General features: G+C 44.3%; 1 protein-coding gene across 5 annotated transcripts in view; it reads left to right on the top strand.

Moving 5' to 3' along the window:
* Positions 1-8,167, top strand: part of F5 (coagulation factor V) — a 62,698-nt gene extending 54,531 nt beyond the window's left edge. For 4 of the 5 annotated variants that reach the window (XM_080649061.1, XM_080649064.1, XM_080649063.1 and 1 more), the window contains 4 exons: positions 137-281; positions 1,571-1,722; positions 4,314-4,496; positions 6,233-8,167. In XM_080649061.1, coding sequence (XP_080505187.1) covers positions 137-281; positions 1,571-1,722; positions 4,314-4,496; positions 6,233-6,379 — 627 coding nt within the window. In that variant the 3' untranslated portion in view covers positions 6,380-8,167. The remainder of the gene's footprint in view (positions 1-136; positions 282-1,570; positions 1,723-4,313; positions 4,497-6,232) is intronic. The other variant, XM_080649062.1, reaches the window with a different exon arrangement.
* The last annotated feature ends 12,907 nt before the right edge of the window (positions 8,168-21,074 follow it).

The raw sequence follows: 21,074 nt of genomic DNA, 5'->3' as shown, positions 1-21,074 counted from the left end.
ATTTTTAAAGACCATATTGCTTTAGTTCTGGCCACATGAAAACTAAATGTCACAATATTAAATTACACCACAATTTTACTATAAAATCACTTCACAGAGAATGTTTGCATAACTAAGCTTGTCTCTTTTCCTCTAGTATTTTGATGGCAACTCCGACGCCTCTTCAGTCAAAGAAAATCGGTTTGATCCACCGATTGTGGCAAGATACATTCGGGTCTATCCAACCAGATTCTACCACAGACCCGCCCTGCGCTTGGAGCTGCAAGGCTGCGAGGTTAACGGTGAGGAACCGCGATGCGTGACTGTCTCACCGCCGCTCAGAGTCCAGGTCAGGGGGTGCGGGAAGAGGGGAAGGACTTTTAGTTCTCTTCAGTCAAGCAGGCTCCTGAAACAGAGGGGAAGCAGAGGTTCCACTCAGGTAAACGCTCATGGTGACTCAGTGGGACACAGGTTCTCCCGGCCGGGGGGCGGGGGCCATTCAGTGAGCAGCACCTGGCCAGCACGGTCTCCGCCCTGACCCTGAGGGAGGGTCCCAGGTGAGAATGACCTCCCGCAGCCCAGCCCGTTTCCCATAGAACTGAGATTCAAACTAGCCTGGCGCTTCCGAAGTCCTCGGGGACACTAGTGTAGTATCAGTATCTGGCCACGTCCCTGGCGTGCATCAGAGTCCAATGAGTGGTTTTGGGATCTACGTCTGCTTCCCCACTTCCTGAAACCTTGACCAGGCTCTGTTGTTTCACATCCCGTGTAGGTACCCAGGCCTTTTCTATGTTAAGCTGCTGTTTTTCAGAGGATGTAATGTGACCTGTGGTACAATGAGATGTCGGGAACCACGTGGCCATAATAAAATTCTACCATGTAGAACGATGTCTGAGAGTCATAATAACTATTCTCCTTCTCTGTCTCTTCAAGTGGTGCTTTCCAAAAATTGTTCACTGCAAAACACATACAGAAAGTAATACTGACTTGGCCTGGGTAATAGAATAAAGTAGCTGACCCAGGGCTTGGCTGACCCAGACCCCGCCTGGCGACTCACGACTAAGGGGAGGGAGAGCCCAGTATATAGGCACACCTGAAACGCTGTGGCACACCTGTTGGGAAGCTGCAGCGCCTTCTCTCGGGGTGGAGGGAAGAGCTACGCTCATGGTGGAGAATGTAGCTGAACCTTGGAATCAGCTTCTTATCCAAGCAGGCAATGTTACATATACTCTTGATATTCACCAGGGATGCGGATATGAGCATTGTGCCAGTGCCCAGATAGCAGGGGCCTGTACCATCTCCCATGAAATACAGCTTTCGTACGGGCGGCGGCACTCCTCGGAACAGCTCCATAAATCCTTGTTTTCCTCCCACATGGCGTCTGATGTAAGCGGTAATTTGATCAGCTCGTAGAATCAAGCTGACTCCCTAAAATGGGACCGTCAGCTCTGTTCATCCATACGGCTGATTGTTGTGATGGCTGCTTTTACTGGTACTCTGAGGAACAGTATTCCTTCTCTCCTCTGCACACAAAACGGGGGACAGGGAGTGCTGGTGGTGCGTACTAATCCCATTCCTTTTCTCTCAACAGGATGCTCCACCCCTCTGGGTATGGAAAGTGGGAAGATAGAAAACACGCAAATCACAGCCTCCTCCTTTAAAAAGTCCTGGTGGGGAGATTACTGGGAACCCTTCCGCGCCCGCCTGAATGCCCAGGGCCGTGTGAATGCCTGGCAGGCCAAGGTGAGTATCCCTGTCAACACGGTTCTCTCAGCTTCCAGAAGAAAACAAAGGAACATGGGGGCCTGGGAAGCCAGACAGCGCCCCTGTTTCTGCAGGTTGTGATCTGGGCCCGAGGACTAGCATGCCTGTTGACTTGAGAGCTTTCCTCTAACGCTGACTCACAGAGAAGTTATTCATCATCTTTGCAGTTTGTCTAATCTTAATTTAGGCCAGAGGTGGGCAAAGGCCAGGTAATAAATATTTTGGGCTTTGTGAGCCATACTACATTTCCTGTCAAAACTACTCATCTTTCATTGTAACAGGAAAGCAACCATAAACATTATCATGGCTGTGTTCCAATAAAACTTTATTTACAAAAACAGGCGGTGGGTCAGATTTGGCCTTGGGCTGGAATTTGCAAATCCTTTTTGAGACAACTTACATTAGCAATAAGTGATTTAGATTTCCAACATCTTCTCTTCCTTTCCCCCAGCATGCCCCAATTTAGCAATATTTTTCATTTTCTTAAGAGTGCCATTAAAATTCTTTTGTTTCAATTTTTCTGAGAACTTTGTGACATTCCTTTAGACCAAGCATGTCAAACTCACAGCCACGTGCCTCAAGGCATACGGCCCACCAGCTGCAGTTTGAAATGCTTACTTTAGACAACTGGCCGCATAGTAAAATGCTGCAAAACCAGGGATGTAAAACAGCAATCTGAGTTGGAGAAACAGCTTTCATATTGCCCCTGATATTACCCACACAGTAAGTCAGGTGACAGTTTTAGGGTAACTTAATAACTGACTCACTTTTATTGCTCTCTTCAACTGACCTGATATATCAGAATGACATCGGAAATTAGAACAATCCCATCAACCAATTTAATCCAAGTTCCCTATTTTCTCTCCTCCTAATTCCCTCCCTTAAGGTACCCACACTGCAATTCCTTGGACAGGCAAGCCTCGGATGGCGGCTGCCCAGCTGCCCAGGGCCGCCCGAGGCTTGTGCTGATCGCTGGGTCACCTCCCGCCCTTGAGGGCTCCCATACTGTGAGAGGAGGCAGGCCTGTCTGGGGACCCCCCCCCTCCAGTGCATGAATTTTCATGCACTGGGCTTCTAGTAAAATAATAAAGTTAATAACGTCACATTACATTTTATTTATGTAATTTTTAAAATCATAAAAATAAGAGTAAAAGGTTAAAAAGAGAGAGGAAGAAAGGTGTTTCCCAGATGACCCTTTAGATCTGTTTATGGCATAACCTTGTCCCCCCCACCCCCTCCATGGTACAGCCTTTTAAAAAAAAAACTTGCTCCAAATACAATTTGCTCTTAGTCTTTGTGAAATGATAAAAGCTCCAAAGAGGAAATGCTAATTTTAATGTTCAATGCTGCCATTTTAAATCTGGAATTCTAGGTCACAATTATTTGTTTCACTTAGCCTGTTAGCATGAAATGTGTTTATAGGGTCTCTTTAGAGAGGATGAAAATCTAAGCTAGACATATGTAGGCATGCATGCAGCTGGAAGGGGCTCTACCCCTTCTATGCCTATAAAAAAAGTTATGCCTAGAAAACCCCTCTAGCTACTTATATTCTGCATCACGAGTACCACCTTGGTTTGAAGACACACTACGATTTCACCAAATGCCACTAAAGGGTATAACAGAATTAATAAAAATTATCCAATATGATACTTTTAATCCAATTAATTTTCTCTAAAGATATATAAGGAATATGACTATATACATATGCATGTGTATACATATGTGCATACAGGCATGCACATATGAGTGATGTTGAGACAAATAGATCAATATTCATTATTTCATTATTTCATATAGAACCGAGTGAGACTACGGGGCTTGATAAATCTCCCAGAATTGGAAATTCATCTCAGATTACTCTAAAACTCAGTGTGTCCTCCGATCCTCCTCCTCCACATGCATAGCCCCAAGCATGTAACTAGGCATTGCCTCTGGCCAGAGGCAGGACAGTTGCTGTGCACACCAAGCCCTAGGCGTAGCTTTATCAGGTCTCTCAAATATTTTATGTATTTGAAGTATCTGAGAAGAAGAAATTGGACTATGTGTCCTATTGGGCATTAGCAACGGAAAGGAAAGTGGGCTTTTCTAAAATAAATACAGGATGCTATTCTCTTCTTCCCAGGTAGCCCTTCAGTAATCAGTAACATCATCATAGCATTTAAACCAACTTGCTTACCAGAATAACACTTAAAGGTAATTTATCGGTTTAATATTTTTCCCAGGTCAATTTCATTTACTCGTTTATTTAACCAATATTTGATGAACACCAACTGTGTGCCCTGCTCTGTGGTAAGTGCATAGAAACAAAACTCATCAGTCCCTGTACTCAAAGATGAAGGGATACAAAGATGGACCCAGATCATGACTGCATGTGTGAACGACTCCGGAAGAAGTTAGCATACGTGCTATAGCAACAAGCAAAGGAACAGGGAAGGCTTCAAGGAGACAGGGAGTCGTAAGGGATGAGACAGAAAAGAAACGCGTGGAGCTCTGGCATTTCTGAGTGACTTGGTCTAAAAAAGCAAAGGTCTGGCATCTGTCTTACCCATGTGTTCTCCTCATGTTCACAGGCAAACAACAACAAACAGTGGTTACAAATCGATCTGCTCAAAATCAAGAAGATAACTGCGATTGTTACACAGGGTTGCAAGTCCCTCTCCTCTGAAATGTACGTGAAGAGCTACGCCGTCCACTACAGTGACCAGGGCGTGGAATGGAAACCTTACAGGCAGAAATCCTCCATGGTGGACAAGGTACAGGGCGGTGTCGGGGCAAAGAGGAAGCCGTTAGAAAACTGTGCTGTGATGAGAATGGTACCTTGCATTTGCAAATAGCTCTTTGCACTGGACAAATATGCACTGGCATGGCCCTCCTCTACACCCTAGCTCTGCAGGAACCTGGTCTTGGGACAGGGACCATGCACATTACCTCTCTGCTTTGACTGAGCCACCTGTGAAGCAGTGAGAACAAAACTCCAGGGTCTGGTGTGAAGAGAGAGATGGAGCGTGGGCTGCTGTTGACTTAAACACTTATTTCCCACACTCCTGGGGGCTGGGTCCCAATCAGGGTTCGGGCCCTGTCGCGTTCTGGTAAGAGCCTCTTCCTGTTATGTCCTCATGTGGCCTTCCTTATTGAGTCCACACAGATAGAGCTCCCAGGCCTCCTCCCCGCTTCATTATGTGTATTAATTCCATTTAATTTAATCCTAGTTACCTCCCAAAGGTCCCACCTCCTAATACCATCCCACTTATCCTGTATAATAAAAGGGCAATATGCAAATCGACTGAACGGCAGAATGACTGGTCACTATGACACACACTGACCACCAGGGGGCAGACACTCAACACAGGAGCTGCCCCCTGGTGGTCAGTGCACTCCTACAGGGGGAGTGCTGCTCAGCCAGAAGCCCTAAGCTGGGCTCATGGCTGGCGAGCGCAGTGGTGGTGGCGGGAGCCACTCCCACCTCTGTGGCAGTGCTAAAGATGTCCGACTGCCAGCTTACTCTCCATGGGGAGCAGGCCTAAGCTGTCAGTCAGACATCCCCTGAGGGATCCTGGACTGCAAAAGGGTGCAAGCTGGGCTGAGGGACCCCGCCCCCCCAAGTGCACAATTTCGTGCACTGGGCCTCTAGTTTGATATAAAGTATCAAAGTTTATATGTGACTTTTGGGAGGACACAAACATGCAGTCCATAGAGGGGTCCAGAAACTACCACTGCATTAGCACTGCCTTGGAGATGCTTGTTATTCGTGACTGATCACACACCCGTGGCCATAAGATAACCCGCCCCTGGGTTGGTTGTTTCTTTGGTCTGGTTTGGTTTATTTCTCACTGTACCAGGATGTCCTCCTAGCAGGATAAGCATCATTGTCAGAAACAAACCGTGGTTTAGCTTCTGCTGCGAGTGAGTCACGGGGAACTTGCTGGGGATGCAAAAAAACAAGCAAAAACAAAACAAAACAAAAAACAACACAAAAATGGAGCAGGGACACAGTTTAGCTGGACTATAAAAGGAGGACTATGAACGCATGGCTGCATTTTATTTTAAATATTAATAAGAGCTAACCATGTATTGGTGCCACTATCTGTCCCTTATTAGGCACTTGTTATATGTTTACATGGTTTTGTTAATTCTGACAACTTCTATAAGGTAACATTTTATTACCCCCATTTTGCCAATGAGGAATCGAGAATCAGAAAACGTAACTGGCTCTGAGTCACTTGGCGGCAAAGGGCCCGAGGGCAGAGCCGGGCTTGTAGCTGCCCCATGCACCCATCAAACGTTTTCTCTCCCCTCAACTTGATCACTGGGGGGCAGAATTCCTAACGAGGCCCGTCTGGAGCGGGATTTCATCGAGGGTCATCTCTGTGTTAATGTTGTCTGTGTTCTTGGATGCCTTCGGTTTGAACAAAAATAATTTTTAAATTAACTGTAAGATGTGTATACTCATTGTACTAGCATTAAGGATTTTCTCATCTTTTGCTTTCAGATTTTTGAAGGGAATAGTAATATCAAAGGGCATGTGAAGAACTTTTTCAACCCTCCAATCATTTCCAGGTTTATCCGTATCATTCCGAAAACGTGGAATCAAAGCATTGCCCTTCGCCTGGAGCTCTTCGGCTGTGATATTTACTAGAATTGAATATTCAAAGAGACAGGAAGGACTCTTAAACACATCAATCCACTTAGAGTGGGCAATGTGTTTTATAACTATGTTAAAGTCTCTGTTAGAGAATAAAATTTTATATGTGAAATTTTTATAAATGTAACTCCTGGCTACCATTAATTGAGATGAAAGCTGTTATTTTTTGCATTAATTTGAATGTAAATGGGAAAATATCAAGAACCAACAAGAAAATGGCTTATCTTTCACAATGATTAAATATGCTCTATAAAGCAATATTCTATTCAAGTAGTTAACATGCTTCACCAGAGTTCTTTTTAACCCTGAACATATTAATAAAAGATATTAATTTTTAAAACCACACCTGGGTAGCTGTCACTCCTACATTTTTCTTTAAAAAACACACACAATGGCCCAGCCAGCGTGGCTCAGTTGTTGAACATCGACCTATGATCCAGGAGGTCATGGCTAGATTCCCCATCAAGGGCACATGCCTGGGTTGTGGGCTAGATCCCCAGTGTGGGGCATGCAGGAGGCAGCCAATCAATGATTCTTTCTCATCGTTGATGTTTCTCTCTCTCCCTGTTGTACCCATATGACAGTGGTTTTTCTGACTCCCCCCCCCAACCCCCCACCACGAGGAAAACTCAAGTAAGCATGTTCTCAGCAGTCCCGCTGGCCTTGTGAATCTGACCTGCTCTCCCTTGAGCTGATGGCACAATACGAATGTTCAGCATCAGGGATCACTAGACATAGAACTTGGAACTTTGACTTCATTCCAGCTGACATTACATGGCACTGTTTCAAACAAAGGCTCACCTAAGGGACAGCTGGTACCCACTGGCCCAATGCAGCTATTCCTGTCAGTCCTGGCCTCTGGCCAAATTAATGCTCTGTGGTCAATCTGTTGAAGTTCTTAGTAATTTTTTAACAATGAGTCTGACATTTGCACTTTGCAATAGGTCCTTCTTCTGTAGAAATGGGTGGGATCTCTTCTTATCTACAGAGGTATAATAGAGGCAAGGAGATCATGCCGAGTAGCAGGTAAGGGGAGAGATGAGAATGGAGCAGAGACCCAGCTTCATTACCCACTGCATAAAAAGAAAGGGCCATGAAGTGTCAATCCCCTGCCTGGGGCCATTGCTAGTTTGAGTCAGAGGTGAAACTGGAAACAAGATGATCAGACTCCCAGACTTTCCTTCAGTCTGGTTTCTGTTCCATAAAATGGAAATGATAATGATAACGATTATGATTCATCCTCCCCAGACAGGTGGACATGAATATTAATAGGAACTACTAATTGATATGAAAATTACTTTGGAGATCAATAAAATGTTTGGGTTTTACCTGATTTGTGTAGAAATGTTAAAACCGCTTTTATTTTGAAATAAAACCATATATTTTTATTCCTCTCTTTGAAGTCATTTAGATGAAATTACAACTTGTGGCCTCTCACTGACATAACATGCTCCACTCTTTGTTATGTAATAACTGGTTGCTATGGGAAAGAAATTAGTGACTCACAGTGGAGTCATGACTTGAAAAAAGAAACAAACAGATACAACCTGAGCATTATTCATCACTGGGAATGAGAGTCGGGAAAGAGAGGCTATGAGTGTATCATAGATGCAAAGCGTCAGAGGAAACACGGCATTAGTTCTCCGGGATTTTTTCAAGTTGTTAAGAGAAATTACAAACTTTGTGACACTTTTTAGAATAACTGAATAATCACTGTCTTTTGAGTTCAGAACCATTTGGGCAAACTCAGCAAAGCACCATGATGGGCATTGTGGGGGAGAGAATAAAAGAATCAATAAAACACACCACTCTGGCTCTTCAAACACTTGTTGCCTCATTGGTTGGATAGAGAACACAAGCTTAGGAAGCGAACACACACTGTGGGAAGATTTCTCCCTGAGGAGTCAGTGGTAAGAAGTCAATAAAGGAGTAACCCTGGTGGGATGGAGTCAGCCTGTGGAAACTTGTGGAGGAGGTGATTTGACCCAGACCTGGAACACACTGGGCATATATTAAGGATATCTTGGCAGAGCCCCAAAGAATCGGGCTGGGAGAAAGGTCAATGAAGACCAGAGAAGTACAAGAGCTTTATACTTAGATTCAGGTCCCTGTAAGCTTTTCCTGACATGCCCACCCATTCTCCCTACTGCCTTGGTACACAATCTGACACTGTGGAGGAGGTACCCAACTATATCCCTCCCTCTCCCACCCCCACACCATGCCCGTAAGTCCAGTCTGTTTGCAAGGTCAAAAGAAATAAAAACAGCAGCTACCTGGAAGGACCCGGGGATCTGACGGTGAGGTAAGAGAAACATACAGATACAAAACGTGTCCCTAATCTGCCAACTGTGAATGATAGATGGTGGAGACCAGACTAAAGTGAGCTTTATTGGTAATATGATGGATGCACACTGGCTCGCTCAGGTTGACAGGATCAGACATGCTGATCAGAGGGAATGCAGGAGGGAGAAAGTGGGTAAAAGTGTGCCCCGTGTGGGAAACTGACTCATTGAGATATGGGACAGTCATGCAGGTATATCTGGATAATGACAAGATGTTGGAGTGCTGATGTGATTGTTCTATTTTGTTGTGTTTTTCCACTGGCCCACATCTGAGCCACTCAAATTCATCTGCACGTTCATATTTTACATTTAGGGCAGCTTCTCAATGTTGCAAGAATGATGTACAGATGCTTTCATACATTCCCCTGCTTTTTTTGGCAAGAAATTTGGTAATGGGTTTGCCTGTCCTATTGATCTCACTGTTCCTCCTTGTTGACAGAGAGGCTTTCGGGAAGTCTGGAATCTGGCAGTGATTCCACAGATGTGACAGATGGCGTAAAACTTTCATTTTCTGAGGAGACAGTGACAAAAGCTACATTTCTATGTAGTGCTTAGAATAGTCCTTGGCACAGAGTAAGTGATAGGTATTGATTGTTACTAATGTTAACATGATTAATAACAACAATAGCATAAATAGGCATACTATAAAATCAACATAATGGCATTCATTATTATGAACAGTTGTAATTCATTTCTGCTGTATTCAACACCACTCATTACTTTTTTAAATTGTGGTAAAATATACATAACAAAAATGGTCGAAATGGCAAGTTTTACAAGTGTACAGCTTGGTGGTGTTAGGCATGTTGACACAGCTGTGCAAACATCATTAATTTTTTTTTATATATTTTTATTGATTTCAGAGAGGAAGGGAGAGGGAGATAGAAACATCAATGATGAGAGAGAATCATTGATCGGCTGCCTCCTGTATGCCCCCTACTGGGGACCGAGCCCACAACCCAGGCATGTGCCCTTGACTGGAATCGAACCCAGGACCCTTCAGTCTGCAGGCCTACGCTCTATCCACTGAGCTGAACCAGCTTGGCCATCATCATTACCTTTTAGAGCCGCTCTATTTCCTACCTGTAACTCCATGCTTTTCCCTCTAGGTGGAGAGTATGATTCAATTGCACACTCAGCCAGAGGTCGGAGACTTTCACGCAGAGGCCAGGCTTTAATTATCCAGGCTAAACGAAGAATTGAACAGTTGCATTGACTTCAGTGGGTTTAACTGACCTAATTATGTTTTTCTCTACAGTGGAGGCTGGAAATTTTTTTTTTTTTATTTTATTGATATTTCACAGAGAGGAAGGGAGAGGGATAGAGAGCTAGAAACATCGATGAGAGAGAAACATCGATCAGCTGCCTCCTGCACACCTCCCACTGGGGATGTGCCCGCAACCAAGGTACATGCCCTTGACCGGAATCGAACCCGGGACCTTTCAGTCCGCAGGCCAACGCTCCATCCACCGAGCCAAACCGGTTTCGGCTGGAAATTTTTTAATAGTAGATGCAGACATTATCATTACATCCTGAGTCCACAGTCCTAGAATGTGATCCAGAAATTATTGTAAATTATCCACAGACAAATTGGATAATGTAAAACAGTATTAAGTAGAAATTTACTCAACGAGAAAATTTAATTGTTTGCCAATTGGTTTAAGGAGGCTTAAAACAGGGAAAAGTAGGCCCAGCCGGTATGGCTCAGTGGTTGAGTGTCGACCTATGAACCAGGCAGGAGGTCATGGTTCGATTCCTGGTCAGGGCACATTCCCAGGTTGCAGGCTTGATCCCCAGTGTAGGCCTGTAGGAGGCAGCCAATCAAGGATTCTCTCTCATCATTGATGTTTCTATCTCACTCTCCCTCTTCCCTTCCTCTCTGAAATCAATAAAAAATAAACAAACAAAAACAGGGAGACGTAGATAAATTGCTAGAGTCTAAATGGGAAAGAATGGTCAGCATGCTAGATTGTAGGACTGTTTAGATTCACACATAGACTGTGAAGACGGGACTTTTCAGCAATGTACCATATAGGTCTTTAAAAACTGCTAGCTGGTGATAAGAGTGTGGTTTGATATAGTCAGGTTATTACAAATGTTCTCTGCCCCCTTAGCAGCTAATATTCTAAAGCAAAGGTTCTCCTACTTCTTCAGGTGGCAAAGTAATTGGAATGCACCATGCTCTTAGCAAAACATTAACACATCACAATTATATATATATCTTACCTAATAATAGAGAAACATGTAAATTGACTGTACCTCTGCTATGCCCACAGCCAATCAGAGTGAGTATGCAAATTAACCCAACAAAGACAGAGGTTAATTTGCATATATACCTGGGTCCCTGGAACCTCCTGGGCATCCAGGTCACTCCCAGCAGGCCATCGGAGGGGCCGAGTATGCGATCAGATGGGCGGGGTGGGGGGGAAAGGGGGCGCTTCCCAAAAACTAAAGCCTGGGGCTTGGGAAGGGGCGGAGCTTGCGACCAAACACAGACCATCCAGAAGTCAGCTCTGTGTTGCCCAGATGCAGCCTGGTGACCCAACACTGACTGCTCAGGTGGCTGAGACCCAGAAAGTGAGTCAGGGTCTGATCTGCAGCCTCAGTGGAAGCTGTTGATCAGTGTACTTACCTTTCTCTTTCTCTCCCTCTTTCTTTCTGATCTTGGCCAGCAGCCAGGCTTTTCTTTCTCTCCCAGCCTCTGCAGGGGCTGCTGTTAAGCCCCGCCTCTTTGATCAGGCCAGAGATAGGCCTGGAGATGCTGACTGGCATAGGAACCAGCCAATCAGAACCAAAGGTGGGTGCTGTGGGGAACCAATGGCTGCCTAGGAGGCGGAGCTTCTGACACTGACTGGCATAGGAACTGACCAATGAGAACCAAAGGTGGGTGCTGTGGGGAGCCAATGGCTGTTTAGGAAGCAGAGCTTTTGATGCTGGCATAGGAACCGACCATTCAGAACTATATTACAAAGCCACTGTTCTTAAAACAGCCTGGTACTGGCAAAAGAACAGACATACAGATCAATGGAATAGAATAGAGAACCCAGAAATTGACCCAAACCACTATGCCCAATTATTTGACAAAGGAGGCATGAACATAAAATGGAGTCAAGACAGTCTCTTCAACTAATGGTATTGGGAAAATTGGACAGACACATGCAAAAAAATGAAACTAGACCACCAACTTACACCATACACAAAAATAAACTCAAAATGGATAAAGGACTTAAACATAAGACAAGAAACCATAAAAATACTAGAGGAATCCATAGGCAGAGAAATCTCAGACATGCTGAAGCAGTTTCTTCACCAATACTGCTCCTAGGGCAATGGAAGCTAAAGAGAAAATAAACAAATGGGACTACATCAAAATAAAAAGCTTTTGCATGGCAAAAGAAACCATCAACAAAACAACAAGAAAGCCCACTGCATGGGAAAGCATATTTTCCAATGTCATCACCGATAAGGGTTTAATCTCCAACATTTACAGGGAACTCATACAACTTAACAAAAGGAAGATAAACAATCCAATCAAAAAATGGGCAACAGACCTAAATAGATACTTTTTGAAAGAAGACAGAAGGAAGGCCAAGAGACATATGAAAACATGCTCAAAGTCACTAATTATCCGAGAAATGCAAATCAAAACGACAATGCGGTATCATCTCACACCTGTCAGAATGGCTATCATCAACAAATCAACAAATGACAAGTGCTGGCGAGGATGCGGAGAAAAAGGAAATCTTTTGCACTGCTGGTGGGAATGCAGACTGGTGCAGCCACTGTGGAGAACAGTATGTAGTTTCCTCAGAAAACTAAAAATGGAACTCCCATTTGACCCTGCAATCCCACTCCTAGGAATATACCCCAAGAGGCTAGAAACACCAATCAGAAAGGATATATGCACCCCTATGTTCATAGCAGCACAATTCACCATAGCTAAGATTTGGAAACAACCTAAGTTCCCATCAGCAGATGAGTGGATTAAAAAACTGTGGTACATCTACACAATGGAATACTACGCTGCTGTATAAAAAAAGGAATTCTTAACATTTGCAACAGCATGGATGGAACTGGAGAGCATTATGCTAAGTGAAATAAGCCAGTCAGAGAAAGATAAATACCACATGATCTCACTCATTTATGAAATATAATGAACAACATAAACTGATGAACAGGGACAGATCCAGAGACAGAGAAGCATTGATCAGACTGCCAAACCTCAGAGGGAAGGTAGGGGAGGGTGGGGGTAAGGAGGAGAGATCAACCAAAGGACTTGTATACATGCATATAAGCCTAACCAATGGACACGAACACCAGGGCAGTGAGGGCATGAGTGTGGGGTGGGTATTAGGGGGTTAATGGAGGGATGAGGACACATATGTAATACCTTAATCAATAAAGAAATTAAAAAAATAAAATATAAAAAATAAAAAAGAAGAATACTCGTATTAAACACATCAACATTGTGCGTACAGACATAATATGATTCTTATTTATAACTAGTGGCCTGGTGCACAGATTCATGCGCATTGAGAGGGAAATACTTAGAAGAAATATTTTAATACCAGAGGCTTGATGCATGAAGATTCATGCAAGAATGGGCCTTTCTTCCCCTGGCTGCTGGCACAACCTTTGCTCCGGCCCGAGCCGCCTTTCTGCCTTCCCACGCTGCCCAGAGGCCCGGAGCACCTGGGGCGGCGTGGAACGCCTGTGTCATTGCCATGGTGATGATGCAAGTGTCCTGCCCAGCCCCCGGCCACTCAGCACCTGCGTATGCAAATTAGCCCACCATCTTTGTTGGGTTAATTTGCATACTCACTTATGATTGGCTGGTGAGTGACGCAAAGGTATCATCAATTTGCATCTTACTCTTTTATTAGTGTAGAGATTGCTAATTGCCCTTTCTCCCTCAGTGCCTGGGAGCCAGGCGGCAGCCCCGCCCCCCACCACCACTGCTGGTCACTGTCTGCAGAGTGATTGGTGGAGCAATTGGGCCCGTGCTTGCACCTGCCTTGGCCTGGCAGTGCCTGCTCACCTGCTCCATCATCCCGCCATGGACCCGCTCTCGTAGGGGCCCATCGGGGCCAGCAGTGCCTCCACTGCTGCCTGCTGCCAGCACTGCATCACAAATGCCCGCCATGTTCTGTGCCACTCCGTGGTGGTCAGCGCACGTCATAGCGAGCAGTCAAACTCCCAGTCGAGGGGACAATTTGCATATTAGGCTTTTATTATATAGGACTAGAGGCCTGGTGCACAAATTTGTGCACAGGTGGGGTTCAGCCGGCCCGCCCTGATGGGGGCTGATTAGGCTGGGCTGGCTGGGGAGAGGGGCCTCAGGCGGTTGGCCCACTGGCCCTGCCCCCTGGTCAAACTCCTGGTCCAGCTCCCAGCCGAGGATTTATTATGTAGGATTTATTTCATTGTGTAAAGATTAATCACTTCAAATCATCCTCTTTCCTGAATATGAATATAACATGTTTGGCATATTTCAATTCAGTTAAACAAATATTCACCATTACTCATTTATAGCAAAACAAGTGCCTGGCAAATGAAGAGTCCTCAAGGAATAATAGACTTATCTACAAATGTCTACGTATTAAGGCCTGGTTTGAGCAATTACATATTAATTTCTTCTTAACAGTTAGCTCCTTAATACTTTATGGTTTGCCATCATGTTAAGGCTCAGTACAATAGATTCTAAACAAATAGTTTCCCCAGAATTTGAAATCGTTTGGACCCTAGCCTGGATTTTGAAACATAAATAATGCTATAAGCTCCATGGACAAGGTGTTTGCTTTAAGAAGGTGGCATTTATCAAGATTAAAGCTTTGCCAATAAACCAGGTTTATATTTAACTACCTCTCCCCATTCTCCTCTCCATCACACACCCTGTTCCCTAACACTTCACTAATTGTACTTTCTCAATACTCACAAGATGCACGTTTTTTCTCTCTTTTTCTTATTAAGAGAACTTCTTTAAAAGTATTGTGTGTTTTTTTATTACCTACTAGACACATCTTAGCCCCCTTTTAAAGTGCTGGCCTACTTAAACCTAAAACCACGCTTTAAAAAACACCCTTTCTACTCATCTACTCCTCTGCTGATGGGCACTTGGGCTGTTTCCAAATCTTAGCTATTATAAATAGCATTGCTATGAATATAGGGATTCATATATTCTTTCTGATGGGTGTTGCGGGTTTCTTAGAATATAGTCCTAGAAGTGGAATTGCTGGTCAAATGGGAGTTACACTTTTAATTTTTTGAGAAAACTCCATACTGTTTTCCACAGTGGCTGCACCAGGCTGCATTCCCACCAGCAGTGTACTAAGATTCCCTTTTCTCCACATCCTTGCCAATACTTGTCATTTCTTGATTTGTTGATGACAGCCATTCTGACAGCTGCGAGGTGTTACCTCATTGTTGTTTTAATTTTCATCTTTCTGATGATTAGTGATATTGAGCACTTTTTCGTATGTCTCTTGGCCCTTTGTATGTCCTCTTTGGAGAAATGTCCTCTGCCCATTTTTTGATTGGATTGTCTTCCTTTTTTGACTTGTATGAGTACTTTATATATTTTGGAAATTAACTTCTTATCAGATGTATCATTGGCAAATATGTTCTCCCATAGAGTGGGCTCCCTTTTTGTTTTGTTGGTTTCTTTTGCTGTGCAGAGGCCTTTTATTTTGATGTAGTCTCATTGGTTTATTTTCCCCTTAGTTTCCTTGGCCCTAGGAGATGTATCCATAAACATATTGCTATGAGAAATGTCTGAGATTCTGCTGTCTATGGTTTCTTCTAATATTTTTCTGATTTCATGAGTTACATATAAGTCTTTTATCCATTTTGAGTTTATTCTTGTGTATGGTGTAAGTTGTGGTCTAGTTTCATTTTTTTTTTGCATGTACCTGTCCAATTTTCCCAACACCATTTACTGAAGAGACTTTCTTTACTCCTTTACTCCATTGTATGCTTTGCCTCCTTTGTCAAATATTAACTGAGTGTAATGGCTTGGGTCAGTTTCTGGGTTCTCTCTTCTGTTCCACTGATCTGTATCCCATGGTACATTTACACAATGGAATACTATGAGGCTGTAAAAAAGATATCTCACCATTTGCAACAGCATGGAGGGACTTGGAGAGTATTGTGCTAAGCAAAGTAAGCCAATCAGAAAAAAATAAGTCTTACAGGATCTCACTTATATATGGAAGCTAATGAACAAAATAAACTGATGAAGAAAATAGAACCAGGGATATAGAAGCATGGAACAGACTGTCAAATCTCAGAGAGAAGGCAGGAGTGAGGGGAGAGGGGAGAGGTTAACCTGGGAACTTATCTATTTATATAAAAGGCTAATATGCTAAGTGCCCGACCACCCAGGTAATGATGTCATGTAGCAACACATGGCTTCCTCTCCCTAGCGACCAGCCTCCTTGCAGTTTCTTCAGCCAAGGAACACAAATTGCTTTACAGCCAGGTGGAATCCTATTTTCTTTTCATTAGCCAGAAAACGGAGATTTAGAAAGCTTAGAAACTTGACCTGGCTAAAAAGAAGTAAGAAATGGTGGATCTTGAAAATGACTTCAGGTTTTCTCACTGTGCAGAATATAGTCAAACACTGCTGCAGTTAAATATTTTACCCTTTGTTCTCCCTGTGTGATCCTATATAATAAAGAGGTAATATACAAATTGACCATCATGCCCTCACACAAGATGGCTGCCCCCATGTGGTCACAAGATGGCTGCCACAAGATGGCCAGCAGGGGAGGGCAGTTAGGGGTGACCAGGCCTGCAGGGGAGGGCAGTTAGGGGTGACCAGGCCTGCAGGGGAGGGCAGTTGGGGGTGACCAGGCCTATAGGGGAGGGCAGTTGGGGGCAACCAGGCCAGCAGGGGAGGGCATTAGGGGCAATCAGGCTGGCAGGGGAGTGGTTTGAGGCAATCAGGCAGGCAGGCAGGTGAGCGGTTGGGAGCTAGCAGTCCCAGATTGTGAGAGGGATGTCTAACTGCCAGTTTAGGCCCGATCCCCGTGGGAGACTGGAGAGGGTGCAGGCTGGGCTGAGGGACACTCCCTCTCCAGTGCATGAATTTCGTGCACCGGGCCTCTAGTCTACAATAATAATGTACTTCATGTTAATATTTACTGCTGTGTTGCTGACAATTATCTGAAAGAGAAGTTGGGGTGCTTCACTGGGCTGGAAAAAGTTTAGCTAAATAAGAAAGCAGGTCTAATTAAGCAAGTTTATCCTTTATCTATAAAAGGCTAAGTTGACTTGCACATGCATGATACATATAAAACTCTCACTGGTGCCAATCGCACATGTGTATTTTCATCTCACTCATTGTCGATCATGAATTTGGTTGACACTTCTATTATAGAGAAATGGTGAATAGCGATATTAAAATATTTCTTCTAATTAATTTCTTTTCAGTGTGCACAAATTCATGCACTAGGCCACTAGTATGCATATATGCATAGCCCATGGACACAGACAATAGTGTGGTGAAGGCCTGGGAGGGGCAGGTGCGGGTGGAGGGGGTCAATGAAAAAAAATCAAAGGGGACACCTGTAATACTTTCAACAATAAAGATAAATATTTAAAAAATAAACAGTATAAAATGTATTAAGTAAAAGATAAAAGACAAAGTGTATTATCTGTTCTTTCCCTAAAAAATAAAAATAAATAAAATAAAATAAACATGCTTTTTAATGATGTACTGCAGTTTCTTTCAAGCTAAGTTTGTATAAATGTGGAGGGATGTCAAATTTGATGGCTGGAGTGACAGGCTTCTGGCTGATTTCCTAAATCCTCCTCCTACCCCTTAATTTTCTCTCCCTGACCTTCAGTCTGCCTCAGCCTTTGGACTGTCAAAGATCTGTTAGTAAACATTAGCAGCATTTCCTTTCTCCTCTCTTCTGTCTTTTTAATTTCCCCTTTTTCCTTTTTCCAGATAAAATGACCTTTTTGTCACGTCTCTTTCTCCTTTGTCTCTCTATGGAAGCTTGGATTCCATTTCATTTCACCGTCAGTCGTGAGCTAATATCTCCTCAGTCAGTTCCTGTATTGGCTGCTTATAAAGTGCCAGGCACTGTTCTAGGTACTGAAGAGAACAAGAGACCAATCCCTCCTCTAATGGCGTTTACTGCATATTGAGAGACACATACAGTAAACAATAAGAACAACACATTAGATGTCAGACAGTGTCCAGAGGCAAAAATACATTCGAGGAAGGAATATGGTGTTTGTGGACAGGAGCAGGTCAATAATGTTAAATGGCATGGCCAGGGAAGGCCCTGGAGTAGAAGGTGACATTTAAGCAAAGACTAGGAGGAGGAGAGTCAGTAAATGGCACAGGTGTATGGGAGAAGGAATTAGCAGGCAGACAGAATAGTGAGTGCTAACACCTGTAAAATCATGCAGGGGTTGATCCGGGAACAGCAAGCAGACCAGCAGCTGAAACCCACTGAGCAGGGGTGGTGGTGGAGGGAGCTGGGAGGGTGAGGTGGTGAGAAGCGGGGAGACCAGCAGCTGAAACCCACTGAGCAGGGGTGGTGGTGGAGGGAGCTGGGAGGGTGAGGTGGTGAGAAGCGGTGGGGGTGGTGTGGGAGACAGCGCGCCCTTGGCAAGCCCTGGGACTTGTTTCCTCAATGAGATGGGAAGTTGCTGAGGAGTTTTGAACAGAAAAGTGATATGTGAGGTATGCTTTAAATGGATCTTTCCGGCTGCTGGATTGAGGACAGATGGTAGGGGAGCATGGATAGTCACAGGCAGACCACTTTAAACACAACCACAGATAGCCAGATTCAGGGATGGTGGTAGCAATAAAGGTGGTGGGATTCTGGATGTATGCAAATCAACAAAATTTGCTGCTGGATTGGGCAGTGTTCAGCATAACAGCTGTATGTCCAAACAGTGGGGAATCGTCCCCAGAGAAGCGTGGGCAGTGTTTTTTGACAGCCCTGCATTGACTAAAGCAGTGGTTCTCAACCTTCCTAATGCCACGACCCTTTAATACAGTTCCTCATGTTGTGACCCACAGGTTGAGAACCGCTAGCAGGGTCTCCTAAGACCATCGGAAAACACAGATATTTACATTATGATTTATTAACAGTAGCAAAATTACAGTTATGAAGTAGCAACGAAAATAATTTTATGGTCGGGGGTCACCACAACATGAGGAACTGTATTAAAGGGTCGCGGCATTAGAAAGGCTGAGAACCACTGGAAAGGATCCTGTCTTTGTGTGCTGATCGGTTGTTAACTGATCACTTTGCACTCCACTGGACTTCAGCTGCCAATTCCTGTGAGTGTGACCTGAACCTTGTCATCTCTCAGAGCAGGTGCACCTGTTAAACCCAGCCAGCCAGAAAGTCCTGTGGCTCTCATAACCCTCACCCACCCATCGAGGCCTGCTGTTACCTCAACCCCGTTGTCTCCCGCCTCCAGCTCCCTCATGGCTTCCCTCCCACGGCTCATCCTTGCAAACCCGCAGAATACTCTGGTCTCTGACCTTCTGTCCCTCACCCATGTCCTGAGAAACCCTCAGCTGTGGCACAGCCAGGCTGTGGCCCAGAGGCAGGCGGGCTGAGCTGGGCAGTCTCCATGCACATGCCAGTCACTCCCACATAAGCTAGTCTTGACTTTCATACGCTATGGCAGAACCCGTCCCATCCCTGTTTACCCTTTTCTCAGTACATTCCTAACCTCCTAGCACGCAGGAGAAGTAGATAACATCAAGGAATACTTTCAGTGTTACTCACACTCCTACCCAGAGCCTGGGCACCCACATTTCCATCCACCGGCCCTTCTTCCCGAGGGAAAAGGAGGGCTCCCAGGCCAGACCTGGCCTTTCACTTCTAGGTCCCAGGAGCTCCCCACCTCAGAGGCCTGTTTCAAAGAACCCTGAATCTCATCCTGGTAGTTATACAAGCGTATATATTTGAAGTATACACTTAAAATGGGTGAGTTTCACTGGATGAAAATTATACCTCAATAAAATTAAGATTTTTTTTAAAAAACACACCCGAATCTCTCCTCTTCTGAACACTCCAACCTCTGACAAAACAAAAGCTCCATTTGAAAGTGTAATCTGTATTTGCTACCTGCACAAACATTGAAGAGTTCCTACTATGATCCCTAGTAGGTTCTCCCCTAAGTGGGAAGCTGACCCACTATGGCACTTAGAGAATAATAGAACTTATTTATTAGATCAATGTTGTGCCAAGCACCGTGCGTGGCATTTGTCATATCTAACTTCATGTAATCCTCCCAACTCCCTAAGAAGTAATTATTATTACCTACATTTCACTTGGAAAGACTGAGCCTTAGAAGGCTGCCAAAGGGACAGCGGGGGGCAGGACCCTAAACCCGGGTCTGTCCAATGCACCTCACCACTAAGTCTTCATGTAGGCCAGGGAATGAGGGTTCAGGTAGTGTAGGTATGGAGAGAGAACAGATCAGAGCAATCAGCTGCTCAGAAGGTCTATGCGTTTCTCCAGGCTGTGTGAAGCCCCTGTCCTCATTGTCCTTATTCCTGAGGACACATCGGAGTGCTGCCAAACAAACTCTCCCGCCCCAGAATAATTAAGGCCCAGAGTCCTTAGTGGACCACCAGACACAGTACTCTGAATCTGTAGGTCCTCTCTTATATTTCAAAGTAGAAAGAGCTTTTGCCCTGAAACATAGGGAGAGAGTTAGACAAGGTGAAGTTAGAAATACAAATCGATACGCGTTACAGGTAAAAGCAGGTATAAATTGTTCTTCTTAAAGGAAATGTATATTCTGATACAGATTTCCAGTGTAGATGCAATAGCCTCATATTGGACAAAGATGCCATCTAGGGCTTTCATAGCTAGAGAGGAGAAGCCAATGTCTGGCTTCAAATCTTCAAAGACAGGCTGACTCTCTGGTTGGGGACTAATACAGCGGGTGACTTTAAGTTGAAGAGTGCTCATTTACCATTCTGAAAATCCTGGGGCCCTAAGAATTAGGTTAAATCTACTCAGCCTGCTTGGGACAACAAGGCCGGGATGACAGCACATCTATTTACAGCATGGTTTACTGAATATTTGAATCTGACCACTGAGACCTACTGCTCAGAAAAAAGATTCCTTTCAACATATTGACAATGCACCTGGTCACCCAAAAGCTCTGAAGGAGATGTACAAGATCAATGCTGTTTTCATGCCTATTAACACAGCGTCCATTCTGCAGCCCACGATCACAGAGTAATTTCATTATTTAAGAAATACATTTCATAAGGCTTTACCTGCCAGAGCTAGTAATTCCTCTGATGGATTGGGGCAAAGTAACTTGAAAACTTTCTGGAAAGGATTCACCATTCTAGA

The sequence above is a fragment of the Plecotus auritus genome (genome assembly GCF_963455305.1).
Source record: "Plecotus auritus genome assembly, chromosome: 12".
In the NCBI taxonomy this organism is placed as follows: domain Eukaryota; kingdom Metazoa; phylum Chordata; class Mammalia; order Chiroptera; family Vespertilionidae; genus Plecotus; species Plecotus auritus.
The sequence above is the reverse complement of the archived record's forward strand: the minus strand, read 5'-3'. Positions and strand labels throughout refer to the sequence as shown.